At 41.9% G+C, this 15366-nt stretch overlaps 3 protein-coding genes across 3 annotated transcripts; 2 read left to right on the forward strand and 1 right to left on the reverse strand.

Moving 5' to 3' along the window:
- Positions 1–6760: 6760 nt before the first annotated feature.
- Bfra_007125 (putative ku70 protein) lies at positions 6761–8823 on the reverse strand (the record flags this gene model as incomplete). Its single annotated transcript, XM_037337499.1, has 3 exons — positions 6761–8035; positions 8095–8700; positions 8755–8823. 3 exons carry the CDS (start codon positions 8821–8823, stop codon positions 6761–6763), a joined length of 1950 nt encoding a protein of 649 aa, XP_037186879.1.
- Positions 8824–9330: 507 nt separating this feature from the next.
- On the forward strand, positions 9331–10740 carry Bfra_007126 (putative ferrochelatase precursor protein; the record flags this gene model as incomplete). Its single annotated transcript, XM_037337500.1, has 3 exons — positions 9331–9597; positions 9652–10234; positions 10283–10740. The coding sequence occupies 3 exons, from the start codon at positions 9331–9333 to the stop codon at positions 10738–10740; spliced, it is 1308 nt and encodes a 435-aa protein (XP_037186880.1).
- Positions 10741–12134: 1394 nt separating this feature from the next.
- On the forward strand, positions 12135–14047 carry Bfra_007127 (putative tetracycline-efflux transporter protein; the record flags this gene model as incomplete). The annotated part of the gene is made up of 3 exons (XM_037337501.1): positions 12135–12383; positions 12439–13885; positions 13953–14047. 3 exons carry the CDS (start codon positions 12135–12137, stop codon positions 14045–14047), a joined length of 1791 nt encoding a protein of 596 aa, XP_037186881.1.
- Positions 14048–15366: the final 1319 nt, after the last annotated feature.

The raw sequence follows: 15366 nt of genomic DNA on the forward strand, positions 1-15366 counted from the left end.
CTGGGTGACTTATATATTGGTACTTGTACTTTTTCTTTCTTCCGCGCTACTTGGATACACAAAAAAGATCGGTTTAGAAAAATGAAGTGCTCATGGAAATATGCGTATTGGATTTAAAAAAGTCGGTCGATTGGAGTTTATTGGTTTTTTACCGAGATCTTAATGGCAATGATATCTTCCAATGACACTTCGAAGGTGTAGAGGGTAATGGACAAAATGGAGACATGAGAAAATGGGAACGGAGAAACGATGGTTATGACTTGATGATGAAGGCTACTAGAAGAGATAATGAACAATATTTCTATAATCCTATTATTTAAAATGCGTCTTGACAATCATGCCTTCTATCAATGCTTCATATGAATCGATATTTCCTATCCTATTGCATTCATTCGATACAAACAAGAAAGGAAGCTACATGAAATAATCTCGGCGCAATTGACACATATTGCTACCTAATACCATCTTCACTTCATTCCACTTCTGTTTTGATTGAGCATACAAAACCAACACAGGAGTTGGAAAAATCAAAGCATATGGGTCCTGAATCTCCAAAATGTGATGATAAATATGATAGGAAATGTGAGTATCCACGTGATAGTCACATGTCAAGCTCGTATTCGCCAAAAGTTCATTATTTAACCTTAACAACAATACTTTTGAGATTAGTTTTTATTATTAAGTTAAGTGTGTATTATTTTTTAGTTGGGGGTTTGTGGTTTGTGTTGAGGAGTATGGAGTTTGATGGTGTGATTGTCAATTGATGTGAGGAGGAGGATCATTGGTTGATTATGAATTCTACACACCAATTGAATTTTTGCAAGATCGAGATGCGCTGGTACCTCATCACAGATAGTTCTGAGATGACATGAATGGTATCTTGTACACTCACTGCTCAAGATTTGCTTCGTTACACTTGTGAGAAGATATGAATATACACTATATCTCACATCCCATCTTCCATGATGGAAACAACTTCCTAGAGGCTTCGATTCTGGGAGATCGTCACTAAGGAACTTGTTAGTAGACAATGGTTTACCTGTGTGGAAGAGAGTGATTGATGGCAGAGGTATCAAGTGAGCAGTGATATAGCACCTCATGGAAATTCGTGTTTTTGTATCACCAGCACGTCGCTGTATTCGTATCACAAAGTCTGAGTGTTACTGAGTAGATTCTCATCTCTGGAGAAATAACAGGTGTATGTCGACTCTTCATAGTTATCTTCAAATGGGGATCATGGGACTTATCTGTGTGGACGTTGAAGAGACCAAGGATTTCGAATATGGCATCGTGGATCACGCTCCTTTTGCTGCACAAGCGTTCAAGTATGAGGCCGGAAGTTGAGATACTTGCGAGTTCGAGATGTACATTTATTGATTTCCAATGGGTCGTTAACAAACCTTGGGAATTAACTGTGGCTTTATTCGGATAATTGCATGTCCTCACTCGACTATAGTAGTTGTTGTTGTACGAATCCCATAACGAAGATTTTATCATGCCTTGCTGTTAAGTGGTGGTCACGCATGAATCTTCAGCTGCATTTTTAGATCTCTCACCCCCAAGAACTTGCCTCATGTTGCGATCATGTAGCTGGTATCGATACAGGCTCCGTGGTTCTACGCGATTTTTGAAGCACAGCAACCACTGGATATTATAGATTTCCACAAACTACGCTTACAAGACTATTTACTAAAACGATGTCCGGTCAAACATTTGGAAATCAGAAAATGGTACGTAAATGTGCTTCTGTTGATATCCCCACCATCTCCCATTATTCAACGGCTTTTGCATAGCAAGCCTCATAGGCATCTTCTTGATTGGACACTTCACGTAAAAAGCCGCAAGTTTAATGAATCCCAGAAGCATGGCTCGCACAAGAAGTGCATGCTTTCATCCGATCTACCACTGACAACAGGCTATTTTCGTTAATCACTCAGGAGTTAAAAAATTAAAATTTTCACCCACTTTTTAACACAGGCGGCCCGCCCATAATTTGAGTACACGCGTCGGGGATGGAAATCCAGGGGTTTGGTGCTAAAGGATTGACAATGTGCAAAATAAGGATAGATCACTATGTGGTTGAAGCGTTGTTATTTTGATGTTTTGCTCATACCCACGTCACCTCAGATCAAAATCTCTATAAATTGATCACCGTTTGAAATTATCCAGGGAGGCTATGGTATATATATATATGTATAACTTACCCACTAATTGGTTCGATTATCACAAACTATCTATCATGGATAGAGCCATTCATTGAAGAAATCGTCTAACAGCCCAGTATGATTGAGCTGCGTTACCAATATATGACATGTATTTCGTTTCTTGAGATGCATCTAGGAACGCTGGTGTGTTCTGAGAGTACCGGAAGTGCGGAGCCGGTTTCTTTCAATAGAACGTTTAACCGATTATTCCTTGGGTATTCTGCGATATAAGGGATCTCATTGATGTTTCGAATTGCTTGATTTCTTTTTTGGTGGACTTGTGGATCTTCATACAGTCCCGCAAGGATAAAAATTGGGGGATATTCCCACTCCTATCGATCTCCTATCTTCATCAAGTAACAATGCTTTTTGAGATTTGTTTCAGCGCTTCTAAATCATGGACCCCTTACGACGCAGGTGGAGAAAACTTAAATACCATCATTCTATCTGTATGACATCAATTTATCTAAGTCTAACAATAATATCTTACATAAATGAAGGTCTTATGATGCCAGAAAGCTAAACTATGCGAAGGAATCGGCTACCGATCTCTGATCTAACAATAGCTCTTACATGAAACCTTTCATTTTGACCTAATGAGCGTTTAAATGTTTCGAGCTTACTACACTTGACAGGTGTGATAATAGGGTAAGGTTTTCCTAAGAACGACGATAAGCGCCAATGGGGCTTCCCAGCCCATTTGGCGCCAATTTATATACCCTCGCTCCTAGGCGCCCCGCAAAGTTTAATTCCTTCCACTCGACTAGTTTCAACATTAAACGCAGCATGACAGCAACAGTTTACGATTCGTCCAATCAATACACCATGTGCTATTTCCCCTCAATTATCCACTTCACGACAACATGTGATTGCAAGTGGTGAGAGCGTATGAAAAGGGTCAAGGATTTCTTTCGCGCTGACATTTGAGTATCTACGAGGCATTGTTATGCTCTATGAGGTAAAATATGTAAGGCGTAATCGAGTAATGTAAAGAAGTAGGAGAGGCCGACTCTCCCTGGATATCATTTGTGCGAGTGAGACAATTCCTCTTTCCGTACCTACATTCTTCGAAAAATTCCATTGTTAGTAACAACGGGAAATGCTAAATTTCACTCATTCCAGACTTTTCCATTTTTGTTTCACGCGTACATCTTTCTCTGATTGTCCAACGATTTCCTTTAATGAAAAATCGATTTTCTTTGGAGATTTTCATCAGTGTGAGACTTAGACCCGAAGCTCGAGGATTGGCCTGAGCATCGGTGCCCATTTTTGGTCTGTGTAGCGCTTGCTTCATGAGGCTGCGCAAAATACTTTTCCACATTAAATTTGAATTCCTTTGAGATATTGGCAAGCGATGGAACTTGGTCCATTTTTATGTCGTCGTTGAGCTACAATCCTATATTTAAGGATTCGTTCATCGCTCTGAAAAGACCTGTCCTATACTAACTACACTTCTACTCTGCATACATTGTTAACAGTTATTCACTCTCGAATTTCTTTCACTGTTGGGAATAACTCAAATACGCTATCACGGCACAAAGAAATCAACAAGCTATATATTAAAGGGTATATTTAAATCTCTACCCCTCACTTCGATCTCGAGACAACCTAGAAAAATCAAATAAACAATCACCGTCACTCAACATCATCGACATGGATGACATCGAAATTATCTCCGGCTTCTTCGTCGTCAACTCCGGCGTATTATTGTTCGTTGCTTTTCTGATCATTGTATCAGTTCTACTTAAGATCTGGACGACTCTTAGAGCATTACCTACCCTAAAGGATTTGGAAATGCAGAGGGATGTTGAGTGGGCTTGAGGTTGAGACACATTTATACCGAATTCCTTTTAGAAGATAAACGCTTGTGGCTTTTTATCAGCTTGTTCGCAAGATCTTCGATTCCGGTATCCTGACGGTCTTTCTGGATTCCATATTCTGAACGAGGGCGCTGTTCACTCACCTTTATGTGTCGCCGATGAGTTTCAGATCTTTGTTCATGATGTCTGGTGCGGGGTAGCAACGCCTCATCAGAAGATATCTTTTGTCCACCTCGATCTTCGGTCGAAATAGATGTCCTCAAACAATGGACCTGCAATGCTGTACTGCCGCGAATGAAACAGAAGTGGTCTAAACTCAGGTCATGGCAGTAAGGACCGCGAGGTTCGAGACGAAAGCCTTCAACGATCCACAAGAACAGCCAGGTTACTATTAAATCAAATGCGTTTGGGTTCGTTCATGATAGTGCTTAAGTTGCACATGGCTCACTACCCTTGTTCTGTGTTTTGAAGGACTTCAGTAGGGGACTGTTTCGCATATCGTCATGACAGCAAACAACTCTTCGCGCCACCACATTATTTTACTCTTGCTGCAGGTCCTTCATATGACCTTTCCTTTCGACGAGAAATTGAACAATCAATTGAGAAACTGGATGAACCGGTGCGGTTATAATTGAGAAATTACAAAAATTTGGCCAAACTACTACAGCCATGAAGATGATATCTCAAGGTTGTACTCATTTTGAACGTACGCAACCATAACAAAACTTTAAATTGAGAAACGAAGGAGTGTCTGCCATACGATCAAGTAGTTCAGGAGAGAGTATTGAGGCGCCACTACCACACTCAATCATATCTCAATTTTCCTCACGCGGATCACTTTCAAGCCTTCTGCTCGACAAACACCGCAGATATATTTGAAAATCAGGGCTTGCGAGGCTTTTGGGATTCCATAAACACGGGGGGAGATGCCGTCTTTAAGATTGAGACTCGTAGTCCTTGCTTAAGTCATCAACTCTTCGTGAAGAGTTGCGGATGACATAAAAGCCTTGGGTTCTATTGACGGGCGAAGGAGGGTGCGAGTAGCACGGAGGAATAGGGATGACTTGATACTAAATACAGTATACAGTATAAGACGCAGCAAATGAATCCTAATTTACAACAGACTGTTAGCTAGATATTTTCCTTTGTTGAAACCGAGAAATAAAAAGTCATTATAAATCAATCAAGCTTTGTCCTCTTCTCATACTTCCACCCACGATACGTATAGTGTCACTTTCTCACTCTTCATATTTCTTCTCTCGCATCGCAGTGTTGAACACGAAGCTGAGTTACGTGGTGATAAGATGAAAAGCGAAATGTCTATCCTAGAGTGTGGGCTGAATGACCATCCATCTCACCAGCAATTTTCATATCATCCCATAATCTAAATTCGATAGTCACCTATCTTCAACATCCGACATCACTCTCAACCATTCAGAACGACATTCTCTAGGACATAAACACTATCTAATGGACCCTCATCATTCACTCTCTTCATCTTGTTAACCACATTTCAATCCGTGAGAATAGTAGCACATAAATCCTTCCGCGTCTGAAGCGGTGAGATGTGAATTCGTAATATCAACGCTTTTGCGTGTATGATCTGAGGAGCTGAGAGGTTGAAGTTGAACTGGGTAGATGCTGTTTTGGGAGGAGATATCAGTAATCATTTTGTCTGCAATTCTTTTCAGATCGAGGAGACGGGATGGATTCTATATCTCTGCTAAGAAGTAACAAAGTATATTCTAGGGTTGCAGCAAACGAACCCTAGTTTTACAGAAATCACGTCTACGAATTTGTGGATCATGGTTTTATGCTTATCGGTATTAATGATATATGGTCCGTTTTCTTCATGCGATGTAAATATCCCCTTGGTCTTGTCTTGTTTTGCGAAGCTTGAGTTATGATTTGTTATATATATCACTTCATGATCTACATCAGTGGGTTGAATTAATTAATCTAACTTGTAATCTGTTAGTTAAGAATGTAAGCATACTAATGTGTTTCTGAACATAAGAGTAGAATGACAATGATTAGGTTTCTTTCAAAAAGGTAGGCTGACGAACAAAAGCGAAGGCTTCGGTTATCTGAGTACTTAGCTGAAATTTAGGAATAATAATCAGATCAGTGGACTTGGCTACTCGGAAATACTTAGGGGTGCAGCATGAGATACCAGTCAGGATGAACAAAAAAATTCGCTGGAATGTCGAAACTCATCTATGAAAAGTTCACACGAGTTGCAAGGGTATCTCTTCTATATATTCTTTACGGAAAAGCGATGAACAGATGATAGAGAACCAACAAATATGTTGCTTTTCGATATTCGAATTATATCTCAAAATGGGAGGCAATAATTACAGTCTGTATCAACCGACCTAGCCCGCGCGTGTGTGATTAATTTGTGTGCAATCTTTTTAGTCAATTAATGTCTATCTATTACATCGTCTCCAAGCTCTTCTGGGCAACCATCTGTTATTGATCTTCTGCACCGAGACCAGAGATTGAACATTGGTCAAGACTACAAGGCGAATGGACAAATGTAAGCGAAATCTCCTTTTAAACATCAATATGTTACCAGCTAGTCCTTGCTAGATGACGAAATTATTTCTGGAACCAGATTCAATCATAATAGATACGTATCCCTACTTGTGCAACATAGTACCTACATCATTGCCACGCCATTGCGCCCAGCCCCCACATTGTCACGCATATTAAAGACTTCTTTATACCCAGCGATTAATTATCTTCCACCCACTGCTCAAGCCGCTCCATCAGATCGGCTTTCTTCCCCGCACCGTTCAACCCCTTCGCCAACAGCCAATCCTTCAGATCAGCCACCTTGAATTTTTCCAATCCTCCATTCGACACCAAATTGCTCAACTCCTCTTTATCCATCTCTCCTAATTTTTTAGCCGAACTTTTCACCAATATCTTTTTCTTTCTCGGTACATCAGGCTCATCGATTCCCTCATCACGCTCTCGTTTCAACGCATTTCCTTTTTCACTACACCATTTTTCATATTCAGAAGCTAGAGTTTGGCCCCATTCGTTGATATATGCCCCACATCTTTTCTCTATCTGTCTATACTTTGGTACCGTTTTATCTTCCGGGGTTTCAGGGACATCTTCTTCTAGAGCCATAGCTTGAAGAATTCGGTAGTGCCATTGTAGACTTGGATTTGGGTAGTTCCTTGGATCGTATTGAGCCTTTGGTAATTGAAGTTGTTGTACAACGACGCGCATATTGTCGATGAGTTCATCTGGCGCAACGATAGGAGCTGGCGCTGTTACACTTCTGAGGTCGTCAGCAAAAGGCATAGGATAGAGCCATAGACCGGCAGGGAAAATCTGTTGGTTTGTGGCAGGATCTAATTTTTCGGCCGAGGGTAAGATAGCGACAATGACGGGATTAGCATTTTTGCGAGCGATGTACCATCCTAGCCCCATTTTCTTATCTTTGAGAAGTTTTTCCCATAGAGCAGAGAAAACTCGAGTTGAGCCAACATAGTCGGTTTCACTTGGATATATAAATGTTGATTTGTGGACAGATGCCCAAAAGGGTAATGTAGATTGAGGCTTGAAACCAATGATGCGAAGTCCTGGGTGTCCAAAGTCCTTTAATTGCTTTTGCTCATCCGGAGTAAAAAGAACTTGTGAGCCGCCAAATTGATAGGCCTTCTTGATTTCTACCTTCTGAATGACACGAGCTGTGTCTTCGGCCATTTGTGTCGTTTCCAACGTTGGTTTTTCGGGAACTTCTCCTCCCATCCAAACGAATGTACGTCTAGCTGGAGTTTGTTTGTGGAGAACATTGTATCCATTCACAGATATGGTGAGATTGGGTCCTATCTCGAATGGCAGATTGGAAAATAGAGATCTTTTGGCTGCTTGTTTCGAGTTGACGTCCAGGATAAGATTATTTAGTAGAGACAATCCATCACCGTTAGATTTGAGACTATTCGGGCCAACATTGGGTGGATCTTCTGCGAGCGGGTCGCGATAAATAATGTCCTATCTTCATGTCAGTGGAAAGCAAAGAAATTCAAGGAGAAGGGGCGATCGAAACATACATCATAGAATCTAGTGCGATCAAACTCATGGTCACCAGTCGATATTGGAAACAGTTCAATGACAACGCCAATATCATAAAGATCCTTAGCTCGAACTGCAGCCAGTGATTTTTGAGACTTATCTCCAGAATGTGGATCATCTTTGTCGGTTATAATGAACAATCTTCTTGATCCGAAATTGGGCGCTCTTGTTGTAAATATTTGATTGGCACAGAATAACAAGTTATTCATGTCTAAAGTTTCCTCCGTTGGGATCAATATTTTGTTCGCTTCCTCTTCATCTTCGACAATCTCCTTTAATGCCTTGACATCCTGCGCAGATGGTATATCAAGATCTGTGAGAAGATAGCAGTGAGGATACACCGAAGTGTCTAATCCACTTTGATCTTTGAACTTTGTTTCTTCTGTGCCATATAACATGATACCCATCATATCCTTCGGGCTAGAGATGATGCGCTGTTGCATGATCATATGTGCGCACTTGAGAGCGGCAAGCGTGGGACTATCTGTATCGGCTTTTTTTGAATCGGAAGGTGGAGGAGGAGTGAGCATCGATTTGCTAACATCGATAACGAAAAGAACTGCATCTTTTTGTGTGCGATAGTCCTAATGGTAGCTGTTAGGGTCGATTGAATCTGGAAAGAGGTATAGAAATCTTACAATTTCATCGGCTTCCTCTTCTTCTTCTTCTTCCTCTTCTTCGCGCTTCCACTTCTCTGAATCTGCCATGCTTGTTTATCTTGTTCGAAAGTAAAGGGAATCGAATGAGAATATAGACTCTAGATCAATGAGTTTCTACACATCAGGATCTTGACAGTGAACGGATATTGATTGGAAATACACCACAGTAAAGGATGATATGTGAGGATATGTAATGGGGATGTGGGTGGGGACGAGAATGGAAATGCTCAAACGATCAGGCAGACGCGTTGAACCGCGGAAGTGGAGCAGCCTTCAAATACGCTAGAGTGCGTTGACACGTGATGTAATTATTCCAAATCTCTCCATATCGATTGGCTCAAAGACATCGGCATTTTAAGAGCTCCGTCGATCCAAGCATCATGTTAATCCTTGTTCGTATTCTAGCAATCGGATGAGAGGGAAAGTTGTCTTTACAAATTATAATATATCTCCGCTGAGAAAAAGTAAAATCTCACGAAATCATTTCTATGAGTTTGATGCTCAATCTGTCTATTGAGTGATAATTGTCTTCTTCTTCTGTCTGGATACCTCAAGATGTCTTTTAGAAATCCAAAAGCTGTAGGCCAGCTTACAAAACGAGCTTCACAAGCTACCATTTCTCGCCTCACCAGTAATACTTCTCCAGCGACAACATCATTATTGCAGAGGAATAGCGCAGACCAATCCAGATCTTTTGCGACTCCGGTACCGCCTGTAACACAAGATGCGACGGGAAGGAGGGGTCCAACGGCAATGGTGCTCATGAATATGGGTGGCCCTCAGACTACAGATGAAGTTGGGGATTTCCTGAGTAGATTATTTGTATGTTAATTGTAACCCCGCCACCATCCTCATCTCTGACAATTTACCGCACAGGCAGATGCCGATTTGATTCCTCTTGGGCGCTTTCAAAACTATGTTGGCCCTCTCATTTCGAAACGTCGCACGCCAAAGATTCAAAAACAATACGCTGCCATTGGTGGCGGTTCCCCAATTCGAAAATGGTCAGAATATCAAGCCGAAGAGATGTGCAAGTTATTGGATAAGATGTCGCCTGAAACTGCTCCGCATAAACCTTACGTAGCATTTAGATATGCAAACCCACTCACTGAAGAAATGTATAACAAGTTGTTGGCAGATGGGTTTGGTGGCGGAAAAGGTGGAAGAGCCGTGGCATTCACACAATACCCTCAATACAGTTGTTCGACCACCGGAAGTAGTTTGAACGAATTATGGAAGTGGAGACAGAGGCTTGAGGGAAAGGCAGCAGGAAGTCCAAACGGTAGCGATGGAACGATCGATTGGAGTGTAATTGATAGATGGCCAGCTCATCCAGGTCTTGTTGAAGCTATTGCACAAAACATCGAAGCTACTTTGGCAACATATCCCGAGAAGGACAGGAAAGACGTCGTATTACTTTTCTCAGCCCATAGTTTGCCAATGTCGGTGGTTAATAGAGGTACGTCTGCCGTAGTTGTGGAAGGAATAGGTCGCTAACTCTCTGCAGGTGATCCATATCCAGCTGAGGTCGCTGCTACAGTCTACGCCGTGATGCAAAGATTAGGTCACTCTCATGCATATCGACTTTGTTGGCAATCACAAGTTGGCCCTAGTGCATGGTTAGGAGCTCAAACAAGTGATACCGTGGAGGAGTATGTCAAGAAAGGTCAAACGAATCTCATACTTATTCCTGTCGCTTTCACATCTGACCATATCGAAACACTTTATGAATTGGACGAAGAAGTCATTGGAGAGTCAGGCCACAAAGATACCATCAAGAGATCCGAAAGTTTGAATGGTTCTCCAGTATTCATCCAAGCACTAGCCGACATTGCTAAAGCTCACATGGATAGCGGGGTTGCTTGTAGTGTTCAGATGGGGCTAAGATGTCCTGGATGCAAGAGTGAGAAATGCGCCGAAACTAAGAAATTCTTTGCTGGACCCGAGAGAGCATTAGCCGTATAAGGAAAGGGGGATAATAGTTATGAACATGTATTATAATAGATCAGTCGATTAGTGTACAGCCAATTATGAAGCGAATTTGAGCGGAATGCAAATGTTCAGAAGTCCGCGTCGGTATCAGGGACAACATCATGCCGATTTTGGTCGCTAACCTAACTGATACACTCTGGCGGGTCACTACATGATGTGGGACTCTTTAGCCACCACTTGCTCCGTACAGAGCAGCTCCTCAGACGTCACCATCTAGACAAGGCATCGGCTGATGAAGAGGAACTAGTTGATGTGAAAATGAAACAGAGAAGAGTATAAATATAAGATTGATAGGTAACTAGGTAGCTTTCAAACCCTAATAAGACTAACGATCAACCTATTGATTTTCCGAATATTGCTTCATTGATGAATGGATATATCTTCTATAATCACCCAACCGAACTGACACCTCGCTAGATGATTGTACGGTTCACAGTTGTACAGCTATTAATATATATGTACGATGTGTGCGATGTGAACAATGGATGCAGCACGTGTGTTGGTGTTGGTCGATACATGCCTGGTGAGTGTGGCTTTGAGCATACCTCGTTATCTATGTAGATAGTGATGAAGTCATCGAATAAAGATTTCCATCACAGAGTACACACACGGAGTATCGAATCCCATCCCGAATAAACATTTTTGATGTCTTGAACCAATCGGACAGTGGGAACCGCGATTATCAATCAAGAAATCTCCTTTTATTGCATTCCTTCCATTCTTGAAACAATGTATTGTAGTAAGATTACTTGGTCAGTATGTGATAGGTAGGATATGGTGTTCAAACTATCAACTTGCTGGGGTTTGATATGTATGTTATGTTGGAAGTCGCCTTTTGCTATGTTTCCGTACTCAGTTCATATTGCTAATATATCAGTTGGTGTCGTCATGTTTGATCTACCTTGCCATATTTTGGGTGTGGGTGATAGATAGGTAGCATTGGCTTCCTTCTATTCTCGAACTTCATTCTTTCACTGAGTAAGGAACAGAGTTCGAGACCTTGAGAATCACTATTTGATTGATAACCGTGCGAAGAACCTTAAAAGAAGTTATCGTGGATTATCTCCGCTACCAGTCTACCTATCACCCAACGCGCACAAACAGAGCCAGGCCTGCCCACTTTTCTGCTTAACTATCTTCCTATCTTGGGCAAGCTGGATTAGATGATAAGCTTGGTTTTGCTTCACTCTCATTTCTAATCAATTATTCCTTTTGGTATATAACATAGAATCTCCTCCAGTCTCTGCCAGTATTGACATTGCTGGCACGAGAAATCACTGTCAACAAATATCCTACTTGGTTGCTGCGACATCATTGGAACTCAATGCCACAATCGAACTTATACTGAGTGGCGATACAACGATAAGATGACGATGAGAATGGAGAACGAACATGCAGACCAACGGCCAGAGGAGCCGATGACCATTTGGGGCGCGATGACTGCTTTGAGGAGGCATACGAGAGTTCGCAAATCGATCTTAACACCGCAGTCTGAGACAGCTCCATTACTGGGCAATGGGCGGGCACATGAGGGGCAAAGCAGCGGAGGGAGTGAGGAGACATCTTGGGAGGGGCATGGAGATTTTGCGGGGCTAACATGGTGGCATAAACCATCTGTATGTTCTATACAATCTCTCTTGGCTGAATATATACTAATATGTTTGTTCTCAGGTGTACTGGCTCTTATTTCCATTCTTCCTACTAGCTCTCGCAGTTGGTGGAATCATCGTCCCAAAACTCAATCTTATCCTCACCCTCGTGTGTCGATCGTATCTCGCAGAGAGATCTTCTCAAGATCCAAACTTCCTTTTCGCACCTGTGTTACTCGGATCCGACAATCCGCAATGCAGGATTCCTGAAGTACAATCGCTGGTCACCAAGTTCATGTTGGCTATCACGGTCATTACTGGTATAATCAGCGCCATTATGTCCCCACTACTTGGGGCTTGGTCAGATCGATATGGAAGAAAGAAGATTCTGGTGATATCAAGTTTTGGTAGTTTTTTGACAGAAATTGTTACCATTCTTGCTGGAAAATATCCAGATATTGTTTCATACAAGTGGCTGCTTGCCGGTGCCGTGTTTGACGGTCTCTGTGGTTCCTTTATTGCGGGAATGGCACTCACTCATGCATATGCGGCAGACTGCACCGCTCCCCCTAAAAGGGCGGTAGCTTTTGCCTATTTCCACGCCTGTTTGTTTTCTGGAATCGCATTTGGTCCTCTGCTTGCAGCAGCATTACTTCGCCTAACCGATAGCCTGCTCACGGTATTTTATGTCGCCCTCGGCATACATACTTTCTTTATTCTTTTCTTACTCTTCGTAGTACCTGAGTCACTCACTCAAAAACGTCAAGAGATTGCCCGTGAAAAGCATGCTGTTGAAGGTCTGCTTACAGCTAATCAAACTTGGTTGGGAACACTGATAAGCAAAAATCCTCTTGCAACACTCAAAGTTTTGTGGCCCGCTGGTGGCGGAAATACCAAACACGTCCGCGCAAATCTTGTTCTACTTGCAACTGTCGATACTATTATCTTTGGCGTTGCCATGGGAGTCATGACTGTTATCATTTACTACTCAGGCTTTCAATTTGGATGGAAGACTTCCGAGACAAGTCTATACATGTCAGTGGTTAACAGTACTCGAGTCTTTACGCTTGTCGTTATCCTCCCTATCTTCAATTACCTCGTCCGGACTATACCTCGTAGAAGACAGCGCAGAGAATCAGGGCTCGTCATTCCAGAAAATCACTCTGGCGCCGATTCAACAGATCTTATTGTTATTCGACTTTCTATTATCTGCGAAATCATTGGATATTTAGGGTTCACAGTAGCCCGTAGTGGCCCGCTTTTCGTGGTTTCTGGAATTCTGGCTTCGATGGGTGGTGTAGGTTCCCCAACATTACAATCGGCATTAACCAAGCACGTACCCCACGATCAAATAGGACAACTTCTAGGGGCTACGGGTTTATTACACGCGTTAGCGAGAGTTGTTTGCCCTACGATTTTCAATCTGATTTATGCTCAAACTGTTGGCACCTATACGCAGACAGTATTTCTGGTTTTAACGGCATGTTTTGTGTTGGCTTTTACTTTCAGTTGGTTTATTCGACCCAATGGTATGTTCCTCCCTGCTTAATTCTATCTATCTATATAAACATATATATGGTTACTGATGTTCAATAGTTTCTCTTGAATCCGAAACTCCGAAACGAGCAAGCTCACCAGAAATTATGGATAGTGTAGATGTTCGCAATGACGAACAAGTTGTTGGTGTTTAATTTATTATTCTTCTTGTCTTAAGTACATATTGTATAACAGACATTTATTGGTACATACTTTGAGTAGCTCATGAGATACCTCGTGGTTGGATACACGATTTTCTTTTGTAAAGGGTGGTCTGGCATGCTGGCGTTGGGGATTAAGATGGTTGACAGCACACGTAGCGAAAGATGCGTGTATTGGCATTTGGACTGGGATACAGTACAATCACGCATACTTGAGTGATTACTTTTTGGATGGATTTTTATAATCAGTTTGCATCAGCCACGGTATATGGCACGATAGAGTTGCATAGAAAAATAACAGACAAATATTTGGATGAAGGCCGATGGGCTTTGAGGTTATTATGTTGGTGTTTAGGTATGCATAGAATCTATACACACATATATATGATACCTAATCTAAAGCTCATCACGACTTTGCTCACATATTTCAGTAATCGTCGTTATCTGTATTTTCCCGTCTGATATCAAATTTCCAGCATAAGCCTCGGGGTAAATCATCAATGTAAGCAACAATCCTTCTTTCAGGGATGGGTGAGAAAGTTAGCAAGCTCTGTTTTTCTGAGTCGTCAATCCTTTCAATGGATTGACGGATTGTTGAGTGGGTATGTATATTTTTGTATATAAGTGTGAAATGTATAAACTCGGGAATGGATTTATATACATATATATCCGGATTGATTTTTTTCACTGTGAGGATAAAAAGTCAGGGTGTAATTTTTGCGTGCTGGGTATGATGAGGTGATTGATAATTTGGTGTGTTTTGAGGTGGTACGAAAATGCTATATATATCTGTAAATCCTTGTCGCGATATAAGCATGCACCGCCACGAACGGTACCCCTGACCTGAAATGATCTGGATCATCTAGAGGGAAGAAGGGAAGATAAGGTTTCATGAGGGAGATTGTAGTGCGGGCTTGAGGAAGAGAGGGAGATGAGATTTGCTGGGATGGGATGAGATGGGCTGGGATTAAAGGTTAAAGAAAGGTAGTGGTGGGAATGCGTGCTGAGTCTTCAGAATCCTGCGACTTTTGTAGTTCCTTGCTGATGGGGAGGTTTGGGATGGAGGTTTGGTGGAGGAGTACAAGGCAAGAGGAGGAGTGCTCGTGGATGATAGTTGGAAGGAGGGTTTGATATATGGTACGGTATGGTGGAGTTGTGAGGTGGTGAGATGGAGGAGGGGATTGTGGGGTGTGTGGTTGATGGTGATGGTGATGGTGATGTCGTACGAGATGGTTTGGGAATGGATGAATTGTGGCGGAGAGGTCAAGAGAGAGGGTGAATGGTAGCTAAGAGTATGTAGCTACGTAGGATAA

Source organism: Botrytis fragariae, assembly GCF_013461495.1.
Source record: "Botrytis fragariae strain BVB16 chromosome Unknown tig00000795, whole genome shotgun sequence".
Classification (NCBI taxonomy): Eukaryota; Fungi; Ascomycota; class Leotiomycetes; order Helotiales; family Sclerotiniaceae; genus Botrytis; species Botrytis fragariae.